This window comes from Megachile rotundata, chromosome 5, assembly GCF_050947335.1.
Source record: "Megachile rotundata isolate GNS110a chromosome 5, iyMegRotu1, whole genome shotgun sequence".
Taxonomy (NCBI): Eukaryota; Metazoa; Arthropoda; class Insecta; order Hymenoptera; family Megachilidae; genus Megachile; species Megachile rotundata.
In genome coordinates, this window is record NC_134987.1 from 5,685,668 (window position 1) to 5,711,211 (window position 25,544).

At 33.4% G+C, this 25,544-nt stretch overlaps 2 protein-coding genes and 1 long non-coding RNA gene across 3 annotated transcripts in view; 2 read left to right on the forward strand and 1 right to left on the reverse strand.

The window, feature by feature from the left end:
- The first annotated feature begins 6 nt into the window (after window positions 1-6).
- Window positions 7-1,454, forward strand: c12.1 (spliceosome-associated protein CWC15). Its single transcript, XM_003706001.3, has 4 exons — window positions 7-297; window positions 415-721; window positions 815-1,204; window positions 1,352-1,454. Exons 1-3 carry the CDS (start codon window positions 167-169, stop codon window positions 1,055-1,057), a joined length of 681 nt encoding a protein of 226 aa, XP_003706049.1. The 5' UTR covers window positions 7-166; the 3' UTR covers window positions 1,058-1,204; window positions 1,352-1,454.
- Window positions 1,455-3,829: 2,375 nt separating this feature from the next.
- Window positions 3,830-25,544, reverse strand: part of LOC143264469 (uncharacterized) — a 102,457-nt gene continuing 80,742 nt past the window's right edge. The window contains exons 2-3 of the long non-coding RNA XR_013038205.1: window positions 7,080-7,325; window positions 3,830-4,464 (exon numbers count right to left, since the gene is read on the reverse strand). This is a non-coding gene — a long non-coding RNA (uncharacterized LOC143264469). The remainder of the gene's footprint in view (window positions 4,465-7,079; window positions 7,326-25,544) is intronic.
- Window positions 15,183-25,544, forward strand: part of gbb (glass bottom boat) — an 89,864-nt gene continuing 79,502 nt past the window's right edge. Inside the window, exon 1 of the mRNA XM_003705980.3 lies at window positions 15,183-16,760. Coding sequence (XP_003706028.2) covers window positions 16,310-16,760 — 451 coding nt within the window. The 5' untranslated portion in view covers window positions 15,183-16,309. The remainder of the gene's footprint in view (window positions 16,761-25,544) is intronic.

Consider the following 25,544-nt stretch of genomic DNA (forward strand, 5'->3'; position numbering starts at 1 on the left):
AACATACGACAAAGTAAACCCAGTGACTACATTGTACTCAATGAGTAAACGTATAGTTTTGACGTGTTGAATGATCAGCTGTGCATTAAAAATTTCCAAAACACATTAATAAAAAGAGAATTAATTGAATTATATATTAAAATAAGATAAATAATTTTTAAGTAAGATGACCACGGCTGCAAGACCAACGTTTGAACCTGCCAGAGGTGGGCAAGGACGTGGTGAAAAAGATTTAAGCGCAATATCAAAACAATACAGTAGTAGAGATTTACCATCTCATACAAAACTAAAATACAGGTATTTAATTTATTTTGTAAAATATTTAAGTAAAATGCGTCTATTTGAATTTATTTTTGAAAAATTAGATTCGTAATTTGTTTGAGACAAACATAACCTTATTTATTTGAATTTTAGAGAACATGGCCAAGGAACAGTGGAAGAATTGCGAAATCGTGACTTCCGTAAGGAACTGGAGGAACGTGAACGTGAAAGAGAAAAGGAGAAAAGTTCTAATCGACGTATGATAGAAGCACCTCGAGAAACTTCTGCATCAAGTGCTAAAAGACAAAAAATTGACCAAGTACCTACAGCGAGTTTAGATGCAGATGACCCTCTCGATGAAGATGATTCAGAATCAGAAAGTGACGAAGATGATACTGCAGCTCTTTTAGCTGAGTTGCAGCGCATTAAAAAGGAAAGGGCTGCAGAACAAGCTAAAAAGGTTAAACTTTTTCATTTAACTTCTTGCAAATATTTCAATTTAGGTTTAATACTATTAACATTTTAATTTCATTATGTATTTTTGATATTATAGGAAATGGAAAAACGACAGGAAGAGGAAAGGATAAGAATGGAAAACATTCTTTCAGGAAATCCTTTATTAAATTATTCATCTCAAAGTGGACGAACAGATATGAAAGTCAGACGACGATGGGACGATGATGTTGTTTTCAAGAACTGTGCACGTTCTGAACCCACAAAAAAGCACGATGTGTTTATTAATGACTCTTTGAGAAGCGAATTTCATCGTAAATTTATGGAAAAATATGTGAAGTGAAAAAATAATTGCAAAATGTATACTGCATCTGTACATAGTTATAAGTTAATTTCATTATTCCATAATTGTACAAGTTTCATACTAGAACATTTAGAATTGGAATGTTGCAAGAGAGTATTCGTACAAACTTTAAGGACAATTTACTTAGTAAGCATATTTCATTAAACTGTATTTTTATTTTACATACATTATTCATACGCTCATAACTACATTACTCGATACCATGAATTCTAATCAATTAAATTTGAAAATAGAAAATGCTGTTCAATGCTGAAATTTACTATTCTTTTCAAGATTAAGAAGATCCTCCATGTCCCGATTTCCTGACGATCGTACTCCATGCACCATCCACATTCAGAAAGGCCGAATTAACGATTCAACATATTTCCTCGTTAAATATGCAAAAACAGACGTAAAAATATTGAGAAAGAGAGAGGAGGAGAGAGAGTAGAATGAGGGGGAGTGGGGTGAGGCGGATGGAAGTAGCGTGTATCGGTCGGAGATGGTCGTTGGCGCGAGTAAGAAAGAGAAAGAGCGAAACAGAGGGAGAGGCAAGTGTGCTGGAGTTTGTCCAGGCAATGTAGGTACGTGTTTCGGTAGCGGCGCGATCCGGCCTCGGCGGTGGTGGTGCTGGCGGCGGCAAGCGCGTGTAAACCGCTGGGTCAAGTATAACCGGTCCCAGGGTCCCCGGAGCAGCCGGAGGCAGCAGGCAGTCTACCGGTACGACGCGCAGCTGGTTATCGTTGGTAGACTCCCTGGCACCGACCTGGCCAACTAACGCAACAGGGACATACAAGGGGGCCGACCCGACTCGACAAGGAAAGACAAAGAAAGAGAGATGACCGTTCACCGGTAGATCGCTTCGAGATGATTTCTGGGAAGAGACATGTCGTACGACCGATCAGATTTGTGCGCGGCTAAATTCATCATCGTGTTCTATCCGTTTCTTTTCGAATCTTCAAATTAGTCGTATGATATCAGTTCGCCCAGGTGTCATTATTTGATTGGGTCGCAAGTGTTACATACTTCGTATTGAACACCGTAGGTGTATTGGTGTGTCTAGGAACAAAGTCGTACTTTTGGATTTAAAATTTCGAGATTTTTAGATTTGAGAACTTGCAAATTTGAAAGTGTATAAATCATTGAAATTTCGGACTTTGGATATTTAGGAATTTAGGAATTGGGGCTTTTGAAATCTGGTCATTTCTAAATTTAAAACTTTAATAATTTAGCAATCTGTAAAATTTAGGAATCTGTAATTCACAACAGATACATAAATATATAAATTCGTCCCTTAAAAATAAATATTGTACTAATAAAATCAGTACAAATGCTCACCCTGTGTTTATTGTAAATACATATTAATTGAATTATAATATCTGGAATATTTATTCCATGAATTTCATGTACTAACAGTAATTAAATTTATGATAAACCAATATTTAATTGTGAAGAGATAATTGCATACATACGTCGCTTCCTGCCACTTACAGCCTGTTCAATGGTGTTTACATTGCATCTACAAGATAATTAATGATAATAAAAAGGAAATATGTTATCTTAAAGCACGTTAGATGTACTCTTGTACTATTATCTAATAAAGGATTGTTCAAGCTTTTAAAGAATAATGTCCCGAAATTAAAAAATTCAAAAATTCTAAAATCACAAAAATTTAAGAAATTTCCATGTATCAATGTCTTTAAGCCATAATGTCCCAAAAACATAAAATTTCAAGGTCCTAAAATTCCAAAGTTTCAAAAGTCCAAGATCCTGAGAGTATCATTATCGAAAATAAATATCTTTTTCGTTTGTAGCGTGTATTTCAAAAGAAAGGAGTTGTATAACACGATGTCAACTCACAACGCACTAGTAGATCCTGATCTACACTGCATATCTTTGATCTAGTAAACTACTATTTGCTCATCATAAGATGTGTCCTGGCAGGATACCAAAAATGCGTCTGCGATTTGTTAAAGACAAAAATATTCCAAGTTTCGTACATATTTTCGGCAGGAGTTAAATCGGTCATTCACATCAGTTAGATTAAAAAGATGGAAAGTCTCTTAATTTCTACAATTCATTTTGTAGCGTGTGCACAGTAATTGTCTAGATTAGTTATCTTGTAGACATATCTAATTGTATAACATCTATACGTTCTATACGTTTAAATGCGTTTAAGTATTTAAAATACCCGCAGGAACTTCCACATTTTCTGAAGCTGATAAAATAGCTATATCAGTTACATACATTTTTCGTCACAGCACAAGCGTTTTTAATTATGCATCAATAAGCTACTAAGCTCAATTTTAAAACCTTTTCATTGTAGTATTATTTGAAAATATTTTTAAAATCGTAGCACATGTTTCGTATTTAGTATGAAATAGTAGACACCACTAATAAGTACTTTTCGATGAAACAGTAGGCTATCACTTCAGCCGAAAAGCCCAGGATGGAGCTGTCGTTCGACTACAAGGTCGTATACCATGGTGTATAGTTGTGGGACTGAGCGAGGACTCCATAACTGTTCTACCCTAACAACGAGGAAACAAAGGAGACGTTTGTAGGAGAAAATACGGTAAATCAATGGGACACGCGGTTGGATGGGCGCACTGAAACGCAGAGTCGTTGATTTTTCTTCGAGAGGATAATCTTCGAGGGAGGGATTTCCCCGGTGAACGCACCTCTGGATTCTGCAGCGGCCGATGCTCGACGGGAATTCGCCCTGAGGGCACTCTCCCTTCCCCTTCCTCTCCCTTTCTCTCCTTTCCTCTCCTTCTTTCCCTTTAACTCTCTTTTTCTTCTTATCTCTCTCTTCCTCCCTCCCGTCTGTCCATTCCTCTCTTACACGCTCTCCTCTCTCTCTCTTCTGCTGCCACATTTTTTATTTACCTCCTATATTCCTCTATTTACTTTATTTATTCTCCGTTTGCTGTTGGTCAGTCGAGAAACACAGTGGTGCAGCAAGAGAGACAGAGAACGAGAGAGAGGGAGGGAGAGTGAACTGCAGCATCTCTTGCTTTTCTCCGAGAGTTCCATCCACGAACGTGCAGAATGACGAGCCAGGGCTGTAAGCTACAAACGTTTTATTGGGTGAGCTGGTATGCATCGATAATGGAATCTCCGGACGATGCTTTCAGGATTATCTCTTGGAATTAAGAGCCGAGCATTACGGAATACGGCCTGCGTGTGTATCCGACACCTGTAAGAATCACGATGGTATGCGCTTAATGGTTGTCGCATGAAACCAGTAGGAGTTGCGGGTAGCATTGAATAGAGTTGAATCTCTAACATCGTTAGTCTAAGCTGTAATTACGCAGGAACATTTGCTTTTTAGCTGCGACAAAACTTGTTCATTGTTTGTGGCATCTAGTTCTGGTAGCATCAATACGATTTGGAGTCCTATAGATCTACAATTGAAAATGATTTTCGTGAGCTATTGTATTACTTTACAAGGCGTTATGGTGTTACAGATTTAAAATTGTACAATTCTAATACACCGAAATGACAAATTCGTAGTTTTATAAATATTAAATTTCAAACTTCTAAAGAATCAAAGCATTACAATTCCGGTGTCTCAATATTCCACGATTCTATAAGACCAAAATAATGCAGTTTTCTCAATTTAAAAGTTCAGTAATTTTGAAGTTTAAATGATCTCAATCTCAAAGTCCCATAGATTCAAAGTTTCAAAAGTTGTAAAATTTAAAAATTAAAAAAAGGTCCTAACTTCCCACAATCTCAAAGTTCTAAAGTCCTCAAGTTTTGGCGTTCTAAAATTGCAAAATTCTGAAAGTAAAAAGTTCCGAAATTGCAAAGTTCCAAAATAAAAAATTTTTTAATTAAGAAGTCCCAAAGTCAACCAATTTTAAGATTACGAAATTTTTAAATCTTAAAGTTCTAAAGTTCCAAAATTCCAATCTCTCAAATTTGCTAGGGAAGGAAAATTTCCACTTGCAAAAATTTTTGCGCGACTAGCTTTGTTACTCGTCGATGAGTTGCCATCGTCATCAAAGAGGAAAGAAGTCATATTAAAATCGAAAGGGAATTACAAGGAACAAGAGAACGAACGTTTCAAGTTTCACTTGTTCTTTCAACTGTGCCATGAATAATCTACGATATTTTCTATACAAAGTGAAGGGTGATTTCCGTTCACAATTTCGATGAATATTTAACATGGTCAAGATAAAGTGAGATCCAGATGGAAAGGATAGAACTGGCCCGAAGTAAACAAGCAACATCTCTTGATATCACGTTTAAAAATACCTCGAAAAATATCTATTTGCTCGTTTATTGTTCGGCCACGATGAAAAGTCTGCTTAGAAACAAAGATTGGGCGGTCGAAGCAAACGTTCAGATTTTTCGCCATCTTATCAACTGGTATCTCCGTGGTCAAGTCTGACTGCAAAGAAATTGTGTCGAGTAAACAAATATTTCTTACAACAAACTGGATATTACAGGCGTTGTGCTGGCTTTATTGGCATATTAATGATACTACCGACTCAGATTCGCTTTCACCGTCGTCCGCCCACCCCGACCCCTTCTACGTTTATGGCTGGTTGCGCATAAATATGACACTCGACTTACTTTTTTCCCTTGTTTCTATTCAAAATTCCCTAGTCGAACGCGCCAATCAGATTCTGGAATTATTTATCGTAAACTTTGTTGCGAACTTTATTTTGTATAATCAGTTTTGGTAGATTTTCTTGATCAAGTGTTTCTAATTATTGTTATCAAAGTGATATTATTTTTTTGGTAATATTAATTGCGGTTGTCAAATAGTTATTATTTTAAGAAGTGTTCATCAAATTGCTACTGTTTCTTCAAGAGGTATTCAAGAAATTGTTATTAATTTAGGAAGTATTAGTGAGGTTGTAATTATTTCTTTTGGACGTATCAAAACTGCTGTAATTAATTTTATTAATTATTTATGTAAGAAGCATTACCTACATTGTTACTTCTTTAGGAAGTAACAGTGTATTACTATGTTTTTAAGAAATATTCATCAAATCGTTGTTACTTCTTATAAAAGATGAATGTTTCGCTGCTGACAAATGTCGGATTATTTTGATCTACAATATCATAATAATAATTACATGTAAAATCAAAAATGTATTTTTCTTCTTAAACATATTTAGGTATAATAAAATATAAATGTAGTATTAGTCGATAAATATTAGTATTAGTTAGTATTAATTAATATTAGTTTGTAAATAAAATATTGATTGAAACAAGAATAAATAAACATTTCAACATCAATGTAATTATTGAATCCTATTTTTAAACAATAAAAAATGTAAAAAGTTCAAAATATATGTAATAAAATGCACATACATTTTGAATATCAATAAGAGGTAAAAATAATAAGAGAAATGTTAAATTGTTTTAATGATACATATAATTTATATAATTGTTTATTATATACACATTAAATAAAATTTTCATTCAATTTTCAGTATAAAATAAAGAAATAGAGAAATTAAAAAATTATATGAAACTTGTGTGAAATTTAAAAAATTGAAATCTTATAATTTTTATAATGTAAACTTCGTGTAATTTGTTGAAAGAAGGAACATATTTTTATTTTTATTACTACAAAATTTTATTTATGAGCGTTCAGGGTTTTTTGTCATTTTATATTTCTAAACATATTCAAAATATTCTTTCGCTTTAACTGAATACAATTTTGATAGTTTCTGTAAATTAACGTTGATAGTCGTTATTTTGAACACTTACAACTAGCAGTTAATATTTCTTTTCTTTTTTAACTTTATTTACAAACATATTTTACTACTAAAATTATATGATACTAAAGAGTGATTTCCTTGACGGTCTATCAAAGTTTCCAAGAAATTTCTCTCTAATTATAAAGTCCCTAAACAGTCCGTTATTTCTATAAATAAATTCATCGTCTAGTAGTTCCACGTATTTATGAATTCTGATGTCGCTAAAATACAAACACGACCTCAGTATCGGTTGCAAAACTTCCCAACACGCCTGTCATCTCATTAAATTTGTAAATTACCTTCCAAGCGACGTATCCTTTTCTTTTTTTTAAACGGTGATCAGAAACGTTTCCAAAAATAAATTTCTCCATGGGCTGCATCCTCGAGGAATTTCTCGTATGACCAACTTTCGAACAACTTTGTCAACTGCATGCCATCTTTACCGAACAGGCCGGTAAACAAATTTTACTCGAACTTCTTTTTCTTCGTGCAATTCAGAGGGCTGATCTTACGGGTTTTACGGACCGGAAACGAAGTATGGCTTTCTGTAACAGATACGGTATATTTGTAACAGAATTGCTGATGCGATCATAAGTACAAAGTTTCAATGACCTATGTATAATTTCAAGGTTTTTTGAAATTATACAATTCAACAGTTGCAAAATTTTATGATCCTAAAGTTACACTTGTTCAGTTAAAATGTACAAGTAGCTCATCGTTGTTCAATGTACTTGTACGATTCCAAAATTTGACAGTATCAAAGTATTTTAGTTGCATTATCTTAAAGTCTTGAAATTCTAAAGATTAAAAATTTTACAATTGTCAATTGTCAATTTTACAAGTCTCAAAGTTTAAAAATTCAAAAATTCTGAAGTCTTAAAATAATCAGAGTTCAAGAATATTAAAGTGTCGTTCAAGATTACGAAGTAGATTTATAATTTCAATGCTGAAGAGTTGAAACCGTAAGTCCCGCAGACTTAAAAGTTCTATGATTTCTATAATTTCTAATTCCCAAAGTTTAGCACTTGCAAAGTTACAAAATTTGAGAATTTGAAAGAACTTTTGAGGTTCTGCAATTACATAATGCCTAAGTCACAAAATTTCACAATTTTAACATCATACGGATCGAAAAATTTCAAATTTTACAATTTCAAACCCTTCAATCTTGATGATGGTATAATTTCCAAGTTTCATATTTTTACAATACTCAACTCCCAAAAATGCATGATTGTATAATTTTCAAATATCAAATTTTCATATGTTCAAATCTTTAAAGTCCCACAATTTCATCATTTTTAAATTCTAAAATTTTATAATTTCTCCAAGTTCTCAAAGTTTCATAATTTTAAAGTATTAATGTTGTATGATTAACGAGTTCTAAAATTTCAAGGTTTCAAAGTTTAACGAACTTCTAAAGTTTTTCAATTTTAAAGAACTAAAATTTTACAATTTTAAAGTCACATAACCTCAAAACTCCACAATTCTAAAGTTTCATATTCCACAATTTCAAAGTATTAAAGTATCATGATTGGACAAATTTCAAAATCAAAATTTCCACAATTCTCAATCTCCATCCCTCAAAATTTTCGAGGCTCCAAATTTCCACAGTTATCAATTCTCAACTTTCAAAATCGTATAGTTGAATAATTTCCAAATCTTGAAATTCCATAATTCTTAAATCCAAAAATTCAATACATCTATACTTTCGAAGTCTCGTATTTGTACAATTCCGAATTCTTGAAATCCCATGATTACACAATTTTCAAGTCTTAAATTTCTGTAATTCTTAAGTTCTAAACCTTTAAATTGAAATTCCATAATCGCACAATTTCCAAGTTCCGAACATTCACAGCCCTCAAGTTCTAAAACTCTATACATTCAAACCTCCAAAATCCCCCATTTCCACAATTTCCAACTTTCAGAATACCAAAATTGCACAACTTCCAAATTCCAATTTTCCACAATCCTCAAGTATTAAAACTCTATACATTTAAACTTGCAAAATCTCCAATTTCCACAATTTTCAACTCTCAAAATACCAAAATCGCACAACTTCCAAATTCCAAATTTCCATAATCCTCAAGTTTTAAAACTCTATACATTCAAACCTTCAAAATTCTCGATTTCCACAATTTTCAACTCTCAAAATACCAAAATCGTACAAATTCCATATTCCAAATTTCCACAACCCTCAAATCTTAAACGTCCATGTTCATACCTTCAAACCTCCAAAATCTCCAGTTACCACAACTTTCAACTTTCAAAATCCCAAAATCTCACAATTTTCCAGTTCAAAATTTCCACAATCCTCAACTCCAAAATCTCTAAATCACTAAATCTTCAAACCCCTCAAATCCTCAATTTCCCCCAATCTGAATTCTCCACTCTCAAAGTCCCATAATCGCACAATTTCCAGCTCCCTAAAATTCACATCTCCAAATAGAAAAATTCCTCTAATTCCAAAGTGTAAAACTAACACACACCCAAATCCCCGAATTCCTAAAATTCCACAATTCCCAAAAGTCCCGTAACTTTAAGGTGCTGAGATTCCGTAATTCCAGAGTTTCGCCGACCGGAAACGGGGGACAGTTTTCTGTTACAGATAGGGAGTATCGGTGAAACCGACGGTGGCACGGTTATCGCCGGAAATCGCGGCTAACTGACCAGAATGACGAACTGATAAAGATCCAAGGGGTTGAAAAAAAAGTGGAAGAAGAATGTTCACGGTTCGGTCGGCCGCCATCGCACGATGTTTCTTCGCTAACCCTGATCTCCGGCACCACGTTAGAGAGCCGAGTAATACCAACGATCAGGGCTGGTGAACGCCGCCTACTTCTTCGGCAGGGGCGGTCCTATCTCTATGACCCAGGGACGTGCAAATGCCTTCAAACTTTAGTGGATCGGCTTTTCACACAAATTTTATTTTTATTTTCGAATAATCACGCGAACAATCTTGCGAGCTACAATCGAAATGATGGCCATTCTGAGGAAAAGTAGGGTCATGCGCAACAACTGTTAAGTCTGACACTGATTGACTATTTTTGAACAAATAAATATTTTATATTTTTTACTATAAGGTAGCAGATCTAATAGTTGTCACTGATGTGGTTGTTGGCTGTTATTTTTTATTATGATAGTTTTTGACTTCTTAATTTTTATTTTTGCCATTTAGTTAGCAGTTATTTTTTGTTATAATTATATATTTTTCTAATTTTTAATTTCTTTATTGGTGCCATTGATCCGGTTCTTGGTAGTTATTTTTTATCGTGATTATATACATTTTTGACTTTTTTTATTCTTTATTGTTGCCATTTAGTTGTTAGCAGTTATTTTTTGTTACGATTATATATTTTTCTAATTTTTAATTTCTTTATTGGTGCCATTGATCTGGTTCTTGGTAGTTATTTTTTATCGTGATTATATATATTTTTGACCTTTTTATTCTTTATTGTTGCCATTAACTTATTTTGTGGTTAATTTTATTATTATTATATATTTTTCTGATTTTTAATTTCTTTATTGTTGCCATTGTTCTGGTTGTTGGTATTTTGTTCTTTTTGTGAATTGTATAAAATTATGAAAATTTTACTTTTGTTTGTCAGAAAGTGCTATTTATTATGTATGATAAGACAAATAACAGTAAAATAATTATTGATACTTTAAATAAATTCATACTTCATAATGTACTGTTCTAAAATGTATACTGCAATTTCTATGAAACTACGTGTATCATAAAATTTTTTATTTTTTTCCTTTAAATAATATTTTCTAGAATCATTTAGTTAAGTATCAAATTATTTACAAATTAAACAGATTCATATTTTATAATGAATTATTTTAAAATATATACTGCAATATCTGAAAAAATACGTTTCTCACAAAATGTTTGATTTTTCATTTTAAGTAATACTGTTTTCTAAGAATCACTGTGAAATTACTTTTCACAATCTTTTAAAGAAAGGAAAGAACATTAGTGGCATTATAATTCATGTGCCAATAATTTACAAACGATCGCGGTGAAAGTCAAATTTGCAATTGTCGCTGATTGGAAACAAGCGCTACAGAAAATTTGCGCAGCAAGCTATGCACGCGACGTAGATACAGATTGTATTCTGAGTTCTACGCGTTCTCTCCGATTTAAATAATACCAGTCTTCAGTTACGTAATAATTACATTGTAATACACGTTCGCGAATCTCCTGGGAACCTTGCAAACACGTGGTGTTACATGCAACATTCCTCGAGTGCCGTGTTAGGCGTACAACAAGCGTTGTACGCAACACCTTGCACACTCGTCGAACAATCTAATCGTGAGCATACACACATATGTACCGCTTATATGTATAATTCTCCCTTTACACCAGCTATCCTTCATTTTCGCGGCTCTCTTTATCACAACCATCTCTGGCACGGCAATACATATGTTCCTGTTGCAGGAAAGCGGCACACGATCTAATGTTAACCGTTTAAACGGCAATTTATGAATTAATCACATATTTTTGCGGTTGTTTCAAGTCAAACAAATCAATGCTCGTTGAATAAAGCTTGACAGGAAAATGACTGACCCACGTGATATTATCCGCGTTATGAGTCTCTATGTTGCCGATGATTAACGTCGATTGTTTTAACAATTGAAAGGAATGCATTGTAATGTTAATTTTTTCTGATCATAATTAACGTTGATCGTTGCGTTAGGTGAATAATTAAAGCCGGTTAGAACGCGTGGGACACATGGAGTTATAGTGTTTCAGATCGCGGACTATACCGTTAGAACTGATCTAGATTTAATGATGCTATTTGTACCAGCTGAGATTAGAAATCATCTGTGGCGCTGGGAGGAGTAGAAATTTTCGTGAGTTGTATCATAATTCTTAGAAAATTTTAAGACTGAGATTTTTGTTTCATGGAACTAGACTTGCAATTAGAATCCCACGCGTTGTGTAGCATGTTAGATTACTACGCATTGTGCAGTAACACGTTTGGCTGGTACGCATTGTGGAGTTACACGTTTAATTATTAGGAGATAGCCGCGTGTTGCATTGCAGTGCGATACATCATTACGCGTTTAATCGCCATGCGTTATATAGCAATTGTTGGATTACCGTGCGTTAGATTGGTACGCGTTATATTATAGTAATGCGTTATATCTACGATGCATTAAATCGCTACGTGTTATATAGCAATGCGTTACTTTAACAGCGCATTAAATTGCCACGTGTTATATAACAACGCGTTAGATCACCAAGTGTTAGATTGTCACGCGTTATATAGCAATGCGTTATATTAACAACGTATTAAATTGTCACGCGTTATATAGCAATGCGCATATTAACAGCGCATTAAATTGCTATGGGCTATATAGCAACGCGTTAGATCACCAAGCGTTAAATTGTCACGCGTTATATAGCAATGCGTTATATTAACAACGTATTAAATTGTCACGCGTTATATAGCAATGCGTTATATTAACAACGCATTAAATTGCCACGCGTTATATAGCAATGCGTTATATCGCCATGTGTTAGATTATCACGCGTTATATTAACAACGCATTAAATCGCCACGCGTTATATAGCAATGCGTTATATCGCCATGTGTTAGATTATCACGCGTTATATTAACAACGCATTAAATCGCCACGCGTTATATAGCAATGCGTTAGATCTCCAAGCGTTAGATTATCAGGCTTTATATTAACAATGCATTAAATCGCCACGCGTTATATAGCAATGCGTTAGATTGTCACGCGTTATATAGCAACGCATTAAATTGCCACGCGATATATGTACATATTGTTTAATATATAACAACTGTGTTCAATATGGAACACAAAATATTTTGCTAAATAAATAATAAAATTGTTCAATGGTAATAAAATTTACGATGTTAACAATGATAACAAAATATTTCGTTCTGAATAAAAAAGCATATTAACATTTAACTTTTAATTGAATACTTTTAATTGTTAAATGCGAAACTCTGTTGTGTTTTATGCAGTCTAAAAGTTTCTAAAAGGTAAGTTAATTTAGTTAAATGTTTTAGCAAAGCTAAGTTATGGAATATTACTTTTGAATTATTTATTATTAAACGTGTTTTTAAGTATTCACAAGCAATTTATCATTCAATTTATTTTCTTATTAAGATAATTATTATTTTCCTGTCGGCGTGCGTATATACGTGATACGGAACACGTTAAATTTGCGTAGTATGCAATATGTTTGATATTGGGTACATGTTCCTTGTTGATATTATGTGGTATTATAAGTTACACTTTTAGCATTTTAAGTACGTTATATTGATAGTAATGGGAAAAGTGTTGTAATATATTCACGTGCGAGTAATATGCTCGACGTATGGAGGACGTATTAAAATAATATTAATATTAAATTTAAAAAGATGAAAAACTTTGTTCGTTTTTTTTATATATTTTTTAAAAAATCAAGTTTTCTTCACTTTGTTTACAAAATTTCCCGTATTCCATATGAACTACTTTTTTTCAGATCAGCATTTTTCACTTATCACGTATCTCAATTCCTCTTTTTTTACATATTTTATTATAATTTGAACATGTTTTAATTTTTGTAGATATAGTTAATCATTATTAATATTGTTATGGTTTAACGAAAGTTTCGTTGGAAAGAAAATGTCTCCATTTTTTATAAGCTTTAAAATCAGGCGTTCTATATTGTGTAGATATACTATTGCTATGAACAATAATTTTACAGGTAGGTTAGGTTAGTCTAGACTCTGTTCTAGGGTGTCTAAGTTCACCCTAGTCTCTTCCTAGTTGAATCAATGATCATAAAAATATAGAAAAATATTTTTCCTACTATTACTAAACAGCTCTAAATTAGTAGCAATCTAAGTAATAAATTATTAGTTTGCATATAATTATATGCAAACACTTAATTGACGAATTGCTGAGATACAGAAAATTTTTATTAAATTTAACACTCTTTTATAGTTAATTTTGCAAGTTTTTAACAGTTCTTAGATATTAATGTTCTAATATACAAGATTCCTTATAATAATTTATCTGACTCTATTAAAAAATTAACCTTCTGGTGTCTTATAAAACATATACGTCCCACTGTATAATTGGAAAATTATAATAACGCCTATTTCATCTATTTTCGACTAAATAAATCCTTTAAAATAATATCTATTCTTTTTCTCGAATTTTGCATATGAATGCAAAATAATCTACTTCTTCTTTTATACAGAGGAGATGTTGCTATTAAACCTTTCAAAAGCGCCATGTCGATATAAAAGTCCTGTAAATCATGTATGTAAATGTTTACTACTAAAGTCTGACTAACATCCATTCACAAAATAGATAATACAATTTGTCTATTAAGTAAAGTTATTACCTGAATGATACCATCATAAAATTTCTGATAAAATCAGGTAATTTGACTCTTTATTTACAATGCATTGTTAGTACTCTGAGCATTTGATATGTTAACTGGCGAATTAATGCAGTTTGCTCTGCTTTCGACTGCCAATTTATCAGGAGCCCATAGTATATCTTTAGTAACTGTATGAGACTACTTTTTAAACATAAATGCAGCATACACATATAGAACATACAAAAACAGTGATAGATATCGGAACAACACAATTTTTGTCGGTCAAATTTGTTTTTCATTGTGAGAACTGCTAATTGTGAGTACTTCGGTTAGTCATTGGAGAGACTTTAATGAATCGTGAAACACTTATTCAGAAGTACACCTTTGGGATTACAATCCCTCGTTTAGGATTGTTTCTGCAAATAAGGGTTTGGGACTTTATTGCCATTCATAGATATCGTAATTTCAAGGCAAACATCAGAAACCTTCATTGTGATCAATCAAGGAATTGTTGCGAAAGAATAACCAAAACTAGATAATCATAAGAGGACAGTAATCCAAAACATCGACAACTTTGTTACATAAAATGAAAAATCTTAAACGATAATGTACTAATGGCAAATACGATCGTGAACAGTTAATGTCGGCCTCATTGAAAATATTTTAAGGTATATTTAATATGCAAGATATTTTGAACAGCGCGTTAAGTTTAAAAAAATTAGTTTGCTGAATTAAATCAATATGGCGATCATCGCTAAGAGGGTATGTTAATTAGTTGATAGCTACATCGACACCTAATAAGAACAGCATCGTAACAATGTACCTTATATGTTTACAATGAAGTTACAACGTTATTCATATCAGGTGTCGATATATCGTACACGTCCAGAAAGAGGCAGACGATTATAAAGGTAACGGAGACTCCGCAACATATCGATACAAATACCTCGTTGAGAAATGGTCAGGTTACCTGAACCGACCAGAATCTCCATAATAGTGTCATTCAGGTATAAAGTTCTCCTAAAATACGCTTTAACCAGACAGACCCCACACGCACCCCAAAACGTCTCCAACCGGCACAGCGAATTCCGTCGAATCGACAGGTTTCCGAACTGTCCAACTATCCTTCGGTAAACTGTTCCCAAAAACAGAACCGAACGGCGAAAAGTGGCGAGGCATCGGGCAAGTGATCGGTGGAAGAGCAATTTTAGCAGACACCGTGACTGCCACTGTGGACAGAGCGAAGTGACGAGAAGAGAAGAAGAGTAGGAGGTGGAGGGAAGGGACGAGGGCAAAGAGAGGAGAGGATCAGTATGTACGCGTGGCTACCGGCGTGGCAAGGCAAAAGCGGTGCGAGGCAAATGCGAGGTGAGTCGAAGCGAGTGGTGGCGAGACGAAGCGAGGAGGCGAAGCGAGTCGAGGCGAGTTGAGGCGAGGCAAGGCAAGGCAAGACAAGGTAAAGCAAGGCGAAGCGAAGCGAAGCGAAACGAGGCGACGCAAGAGTCGGAGAGGCTAAAGGCGAAGGAAGGCAAAAGCGAGGCGTGGCTCTGTCGGAGGAGCGGTACGGCCCTGGGAGGCGGTGGTGAGGCCTCGCGGAGGAGCAGCGACGACGAGGAGGTGCACCGCACGGGCCAGACAAACAGACTGGCACTGGCATCGCGGGAGTCGTCGGCAGTGGTCACCGGTGCTCACCGAGACGGTCTCGAGAGTTGCCCGTGCGCGTTTTGGCGAACATGCGCGGCGTGTATCCTTCGGATCGTTGTTTCGGTCGTTGAGCAAAAGTGCGCGCTATGTGATTCGTCGATCGTCGTTAACCGGAACAGGAATTTCGAGCAACCGATTGTCGGTGTTTGCGAGAAAATTTTTCGTAGTTCCGTAAAGACTCGAGTGTCCCTACGGGGGCAACAGGAGGAACAGGAAGGCGAAGTTTGGCGGTACTAAACGAGTTCGCGTCCGAGTGGTGTGTCGTCGATAGAGTAATCGATCGGTACCGCGGTTCGATCGCGGCTCGATCGCCGAGGCGGCGGTCCCGCTCGGCGTCCACGTTGGTGGTTCGATAGGAACGACGACGACGACGACAACGTCGTCGTCGTGCGAGCGCCGACGTAGGAGGAGGAGGAGGCGGTGGCGTAGGGGAAGGTGGTGCTGGTGGAGGTGGTGGTGGAAGCGGCGGGAGGTAGAATGGTGGCTTCCGGGCCGTGTCGATCTCGAGCGGAAAGACGCGCCGGGATGTCGCCGCGCCGTCTCGCGCCCCTGCTGATCCTCGGGACGATCCTCGCCGGGCTGACGAGCACCGCCGCCGCGGAAAGGATGAGCGGCCTCTACGTCGACAACGGCTTCGACCAGACGATCGTGCACAGGGTGGTCAGCCAACGGGAGAAACGCGAGGTCGAGCACGAGATATTGAATCTTCTTGGGCTGCCGGACAGGCCGAGGAACACGGCCGGCAGACCGCCACAGGTGAAAAGGTCGGCGCCCAAGTTTCTGCTGGACATCTACAAGAACGCCCTCGGCGAGGACGAGGACGAGAAACCGATCGGCGAGCAACGGAGCGTCGGCGAGTTCGATCTTACCGGTCAGGATCTCAGGGCCATCGACCAGAGCGACGTCATCATGACCTTTGCCGCTCACAGTAAGTCATTATTCACTTCTGTCTGTTTCCTCCCTCTCTGTCCTCGCTTCCTCCCTGGTTTGTCTTCTCTGTGTCATCGCGTTTACGCGCCACTCGATCTCGTTGTTGCTCGCGCGCGGTACGCGTCGCGTCGTCTCACGGTGCGACAAACGATTCTGGCTAACGACCAGACATTTGGATCACCGATTTTGTTCGAACTTCGTACAGCTAGACAGTATGTCGAGAGCAACAACCTTGCAAGACCGTCGCGCGCAATTCATTCAAATAGTGGAGAAAATGTTCGAAGTTCGTCCAGAAAGGATTTATTAAACCGAGGGCTGTGAAATCGAAACTGGTCAATGTACATGAAACTTCTTTATTTTTCTTTGTCTGTTTCAATTAGTAGATTCGATAATTTAACAAAGAAATATTTATATAAACTCTGAGAGATCTCACGGTCTTCGGTTTGACACATCTAGAGCTTTTGGGTAAAGAGTTACTGAAATTAATTGAAGAATAAATATTTTTAAATTCCCGCGAAAGAAACTTGTGCAGTTAGATACATTTTCTATGAAATAGAAGAACACTTATTTTGCTAGATATACTATTCTCAAACAGTTAAATATATGATGGATCAAAAGTTTCTGATTTCTTTCAATCGTAATTTCTTTTAAAACAAACAGAAACACGGTATGGTTAAATATAAATTATAAGAACTTTAAACATAAATTATTTATTTTAGGAAGTTACAAGTTATGGCTTTGCATAGTTATTACTTTCAATGTTCCCTATAATTCTGCAAAGCTTGAATGAAATCGGTTTTCCGACGGTTGCGAAGAAATAGAGTGGATAGGTGGCATCAGACATTTCAAGTATTTTAAAGATAGATTTAACCTAAACAAGTTATTTTGTTATTTGTAAGTGTATTCTTGTACTTTTGTATAAGTCATGCAAGCATAGAAATAATATACAATTTAATGATGCTCGAAATTTTGAGTGGATTTACTGCACAATTTTAAAGAAAAGGCAATTTCTGATATTACTGATCGTTTTTACTGTTTGTACTAAAATCTAATAATTTTTTATGTGATATTATTTCTGTAATAGGATTTAATTTTTAAATAGCATCGCTGTTGATAGATGTTACTTTAAACACGTGCAATTTATAAAATAAATTGATATGTCGTTTTAAAATTGTCCCAATTTCATGAGTCTTTGATGAGAACTCCTGATCTTCAAAACCTTTGTTAAAGAAACGATGAAACGAAAACTTTTCTATTTACGTTTCTTTTGAAATCATTCAAATTGCGTTGGAAACATTTCAGTTATTCGGAGATATTTTAGTACTTGGTGTTGAACTTCCTTGCATTGTGTTGTGAATACTCTTTTAATATGGCTCTCAGCTACAAACGTGATTTGAATCGCGAACAAAATTTTGTACGGCTTTTGCAATCAAATTGTAAAGAAATTGTAAGATAATTGCTCTCATTATTAGACATATAAGAATGTGGTCATTTAAAAATAGTCATTCTTTGATAAGATATACAGATTTTTGTGTAAATATTAATCATTCAATGTCGAGTTCTATAAATACTTAAATGAGTCAGTTTTCAAGAGCATCATCGAATATTTAACCAGAATTAGAAATATTTCTTTTGACGTCTGTTTTTCATTAATCGCCATGACGTTTTATAATTATATAAATGAAAATTTATGTTTTCTTATCGTTACACTGTTGATGGTATATTTTTTGCTAATTTAAACATATTATCCTTTGTATTTATATATATTTTTTCAAATTGATGACTAGAAATAAAGGAATTTAGAAATGTATATTTAGCAATTTAGTTTAAAAAAATATATAATTATGCTTGTTCATAAACAATCATTTAAATCTGTATGATTGAAATAGGATCACACAGTGAATTACTAAATTTGCTTTTATTTATTAAATTTACAGAAGTCATATTCTTTCATAACGAAATTGTGCATAATGCAGTAGAAATAATTCAGTGATGATATTATTGTGATTTAATTTAAAATAAAAATTTACTGATTTTACTGATTTACTAATTTAAAATTTACTAATTTTATTTTATTTAAATTTATTTATATACATTTATATTTAAGAATATTTATACTATTTTTTTTTAAACGTGATTACACAAAATAAAGGACGGTATGAAAACTCTTAATTTCATGTTTATACGTCAAAATTCATCAACGGCTAATCGTTTTTTGCAATAATTTTGACTTAACTATGGTTGTTATATATTATTTATTGACTACTATAGTATACACCATTTGTTTTATAATTACATTATTAATTTTCGTGATGAAAGAATATAACTTTTGTTAAAAAAAATTGAAAATAACGCTGAAATTAAATGTATACAAAAATATAAGTATAACAAATCGAGAAATGTACTATGCAATCAAATTTCACCTGTAAAAAACATTTTAGAGGGTTATCAATTCCAGTTATTTCGCATAAAGTTAACATACTGTCTGAACTAATTTCTCCGTTTAATTCAGTGAATATTTTATACAAAATTACTGATAATTATAATTAGAATTATATTTAAAAAATGGACTTGATCTTCGTGTATTCTCTGTATGTCCACCCATGAAAAACCAAATATATCAAATTATATCCCTCTTGAAACTACCCAACATTGTTTTAAAAGTATTTTTAGTAAAATAATTATTCACATAGTAATCGAAGTGATTCTAGTTACGTGTCAGAAAACTTGTTACTCAAAAAAGCTATGAATATCTGTAATAACTTCATCCATAATGGCTGACATTGGCCTCCATGTAAACAGATTCCACTAACAAGCTTTTCTAAAAATGGCAGTTTTTTTCATTTTTATATTTTTGTCATCGGTGAACACATTGAGATGTTTAGGATTGGATGAGATGTTTATGTTTACCTGATATGAGATTTATTTCTCCAAAAATATAAACCTTGATTAAAAAGAAATTAGAGTATAACTCAATTTACTCCTCAATATTTTTCATTTAACTAATATTGTGTCACACTCATGACGCACACTATAGGTCAAATGTGACAAATCCAACTCGCATTTCTTATGATTAAATTTTCAATCCGATTCCAATTATCCGGACTCAAGGACAATCAAGGACTCTAAATACAAGTTAAAAGTCTAAATACTATAATAATATGCACTTTAAATACAAAATAAGTCTAATAATTCGAGTTTATGTATTTATTTCGACATCGCAGCGGTAATTAGTTATTCTGACGCAGCTGTTGCAAAAATCATAGATTAATGCAATAACATGAATCTACAGCATACACATCATATGTACACGACTATATAAATTGTACAAGCTATTTAATTGACTATACAAATTATGCAGGAATTACAAATGACTATATAAATAAAAGGAGCGAGATGCATGGAATTTTGATGCCCTGTAGAATAGTAATTTCGCCATTTTACTCATCTCAAACACGAAAGAACAGGCGTTAACTCTCGTCAGTATTTCAGATAATCGATATTAAAGTTTAGTAAACATCTTACATGCCATAAATGCGAAGTACATTTTACTGGAGACGATGGTGCAATAACAAAATCATTTGCATACTTCAGAGTCTCGACAGGTAAACACATCTTTTTATTATTTTTCATTGCAGAAACGTGTCATATAATATTATCATTGTCGAATAAAATTAGTCGGATAGAGTCTTTTATAAATACTTTCGCCTGATTTGTAGGCAAGTTTATTTTGATTTGTACTTTAATCGCAATTTTATTTCTTCTTTTCAATTCGTCAATGTTCCTTGGTTTCCGTCAAAGATCATTTTCTTGTGGATTTAATTTTGCGGGTATTTGGTGAAAATAAAATACTTTGTGTGCTCATAAAGAGGGGAAGAAAGAGATTATTTGTGAGGAAACTGCTTTTGTGCAATGACTATGACGTGATTATTTAGGTTTTGCATATTTTTAGTGCATGTATATAGAGACATTAAATATATAAAGAAACTAAAATTATTACAAATATCAGTTGACAATTGTAATATCGTTAGGATATTATTATGATAATTATATTAGTGTTATGGTAATTTTGTCAGTGATTTTTAATTTGCCACAGTTAATAATTGTTAGCTCCAGTTTTTTAATGATTTATAAAAATTGTGTTGAGTATTATTTCTTCAGATATGTATTATAATTATCTACTTTGACGTAGTATTAATTTTTGGTGGTTAAATTTTCTTTTATACAGGAAAATCGTATTTTCTGATATTGTATGAGGATACTGTATATTATTGAATTATTTCAATGTAAACAAAATCTAGTTGTTCATCTAAATAATGTTCAGTGTTGTTCATTGTTTTGTTCATCATGTCAAATATACTAACAATTATATTTTGCAACCATATTTTTAAAATTGAATATACCAATAATTGACACAAAATAATTCTATAGTGAATTAACACAAAATAATATTCTAGTAATTTAACACAACAAATTATTAATTAATATCTAGAAATATAAATGATTAAATTTTGTAAATTTTGTTAATTAAGACATCTTAACAAAATTAAGCAAATACTGTAAGTTATAGACACACCACGTCAAAAATGAGTATAGCATTTAAAGAAGTAATATGTAGCATATAATTTCCATGAATTCTTTGAAATTAATTTTTTAAATTAAATTTTGATGTGCCACTAATCAGAGCAATTTTCAGATTAATACAATTTACTTTTCATTAATATTATGAAGCAATCAATAATTCATTAATTTTTAAGCTTTTTATAGATTATTATAAACCTCGAGAAACAATTCACAGTTTATTAACGCTGGTTTGTAGCCGGTATTATATTTCATGTTTTGCATATTCTTCTCCAAATTTATTCATATGATATCATTCATTCAATATGTTGCACAGCTATATAGCTACAGTTGACTTACGTTAATAGCTGTTCTGTGGAGAAAATTATGGAATATGAAAATTGGAAAATGTTGTAATGGGGAAATGGGGAACTGAAATTTTTGGAAACTGGAGGAGTATGAATTTTGGAAATTTTGGAAATAGGAAAATTGAGAAACTTGAGAAATTAGGAGAGCTTGAGTATTTCAGAATTATGAAATTTGGAAAGTGAGAGAAAATTTTGGAAAATTTAAGAATGGAGAGATTAGACAATTAAGAAATTTTAAGAATTTGAGAACTGAAAAATTAAATAATTTAGAATTTGGGGAATTGATAGATTGAGAGCTCGAGAAATCTGGAAATTTTGATATTGAAAAGTGTGGGAACTAATAAATTGAGAAATTGGAAAATTGGGAAATTGGGAAATTGGGAAATTGGGAAATTGGGAAATTGGAAAATTAACAAACTGAAAACTTGAGAAATTGTGAAATGGGAAAATTGAGGAATTAGGAAATTTGAAACTTGAGAAATTGAGAAATTTGGAAATTGGGAAATTAGCAGATTGAAAACTTGAAAAATTGTGAAATTGGAAAATTGAGGAATTAGGAAATTGGGAAATTGGGAAATTGGAAAATTGGGTAATTGGGAAATTGGGAAATTGCAGAATTAGAAAATTAAAAAAGCAAGAAATTCTAAAACTCGATAACTTTGAAATCAAGAAGTCAAGAACTCAAAAAGTCGGAAAATCAAAAAAGTTAAGAATTTCCGTAAGTAGGAAATTCACGAACATATCTGCAATTAATTGAAACAAACTTACGTAGTAAATTGTTTACAAGTAAGTTTAAATACTAGATTTATCACACGTTATAACTTATATGAGTTATATTTGTCTTCATTCATCTTAACAATCTCACCGATACATCAAATTATTGATACCATTCCGATAATACCGATATTTGACACTATCTATATCGCAAGACACATCTCCAGTTTCGGGCGACATCTCGTCTATGTCGTTAGACGTTGTTGGAATCTCTCGTTGGAATTGTTCGATGAATACTTGGTGGTCGGAGGTTAATAGGTTCCGTGAACGAGGATACTTCGCGGAGGAGATTTGTACGGTAGAAGTTCGTTTATTTTTACGAACGACTGATAAACTAAACTTGCTGTTGGAATTCTGAGTTATCGTCAAGTGCCACTCTGGTTATTCAGACGCTGTAAATTACGTAGAACAAAGCAGTGAAATTTTATTTAGAATAGCGAGCTATTAGTCTGCCAACTAAATTCGGCCATTCCACGTATTTTACTTCGGGAATTACTGAGAATTACTCCAGAATTACTCGAGAAATTTTAATAATCCTCGTTGAATTGTGATGTGTTGAATTAAAAATTTTCATTGAATTTTAATATGTTGAAATAATTACAAATTTTTGTTGAATGTTAATATGGTGAAATTGTGTGGTGTGATGTATCGTGACATATGTGGTACATATGAAATGATATATTGTGAAGTATGCAACACATGCGAAGTGATACATTATGATGATATCGTGAAGTATGTGATACGTATGAAATGATATGTTGTTGATGTATCAAATATATCATACATATGAAACGATACATTATGATCTTTACGAAATATGTGATACATATGGAATAATATATTGTGATGGATCAAATATATGATACATATGATGTATGAAATATATGATGCATACGAAACAATACATTGTGATGTTTAAGAAAAATATGACACATATGAAATGATACATTGTGAAGACATATAAAATATGTGACATATATGAAATGATATACTGTTAATGTATCAAATGTATGATACATATGAGGTATGAAATATATGATACATATGAAACGATACATTGTGATGTTTAAGAAATATATGACACATATGAAATGATACATTGTGATGTATTATGAAATATGTGACACATATGAAATGATATACTGTTTATGTATTATGAAATATGTGATACATTTAGTAAAGAAGAAATGTGAGGACACCAATTGGGTTCTCAACTTGATACTATTTTAAGAAGTAATCATCAGAGTGCAATAATATAATTATTCAAATGATAATAATAATTATGTAAAATCAATAGTTATTGTTCAATAAATATTCATATTATACTAATTATTATTATATAATAAATCTCAATATTATGTTAATAACTATTGTATAAGAAATATCAATATTATATTAAAGTTATATCAAAATAATTAATTGATATAAAAAACAATAAATTTAATGAAATTTAATTTTTTCATTTTTTATGCAAATAGATTAAATATGTTTAATAATATATTATTATATTTACTAGTAGTTTAATGCAAACACATTCAAAAGCATGAAATTTAATTGTAGCTCAAGTTTCAGTTTGATGAGCTGATTAAATATGTTTAATAAACTATTACATTTAACAATAGTTTAATATAATAGTTCAACATAAACATATTCAATCAGTAAAAAAAAGTTCATATTTCCACGTTTTGACCTCAAACTCTTCAACTCTTCAGGTCAACCATTTCGTTCCTTCACACACTCAAATAGACAATTTCAACCACAAATCGTCCTCGAATTACATTCTGCGCTAAATCATAGCTTATTTTTGTAAATCGAGTCAAAACTCCGCCGTATCGAAATGTAGAAAATAAGGTGAAGTCAGAAGTAAAATTAGAAGTTAGGGTTCATTGGATTAAAAAGCGGGGGCCATTGCTAGGCTCAAATAGCGAATCGATTGCGTCATATCATAAAATTGAGTTCAACGAAGAGTATCGTGTCGAAGAGCAGCGACAGAGAACTGTTTCGACCAAGACTAAAAAAAAAAAGAAAAAAAAAACGAAAAAAAAGGAAGAAGACGAGGCAGGACCGACATCCGAGAGAAATGGTGGAATCGGTACGAAAACTGGTTTGTTAATCGGCAGATTTGAATTCAGAGACACTTTGAAAATGCTTTCAGAGCGATCGATATAATTAATGCACTGTATGAGTTTACTTCGGGATTATAAATCGCTTTACCAACTGGATTCTACCGGTTTAGAAGCAGTTCTCGTGGGTGTGAGCATTCTGCGGCTCGGAATGCTCGTCTAGCGTTTCTTCGGTGACTTTGGCAGATCTTCTGTTGGATCTCAAATGTCGTCCAACCAACGACGTAACAAACACTATCCAGACGTTTAGTTTGCTCGACATATTAAATACTTCGTACTCCGTTAACTAGCAACGAGAGATCGCACTAGTTGGGTCATCCATTTTGATAGCACTTTTTTCTTGTGAAGCTATAACGAACTTTGAATGACTCATGTTTAGTCGCTTTTGGCGGTACTCGTTATTTTTGGAGATATTTAGTATTTAATTCCTTGATTTCTACAAGTAAAATTAATGAATGATTCAGCAATTTCTCGGTTTACAAATTCACAAAATTTTTAATTTTCTAATTTTCCAAATCACTCATTTTTAGTTACCGATTTCCTCATTTGTAAGTTATCTAACTCTCAAGTTTCATATTTCTTTCATTTTCAAGTGGTTCAGCATCCCAGTACTCTAATTTTCCAATTTTCTAATACCTTAATTTCTCCATTACATATTTTCCAATTTCCGAATTTCCCGATTCTCTAATTTCCTAATACACTAATTTACCAATTCCCTAATTTTGCAGTTTCATATGTTTCAAGTTCCCTAATTTCCCAATTCTCTAATTTCCCCACATTCCCCAATTCCCACATTCCCCAATTCCCATATTCCCCAATTCCACATTCTCCAATTCCCACATTCCCCAATTCCCACATTCCCCAATTCCCACATTCCCCAATTCCCACATTCCCCAATTCCCACATTCCCCAATTCCCACATTCATCAATTCCCACATTCCCCAATTCCACATTCTC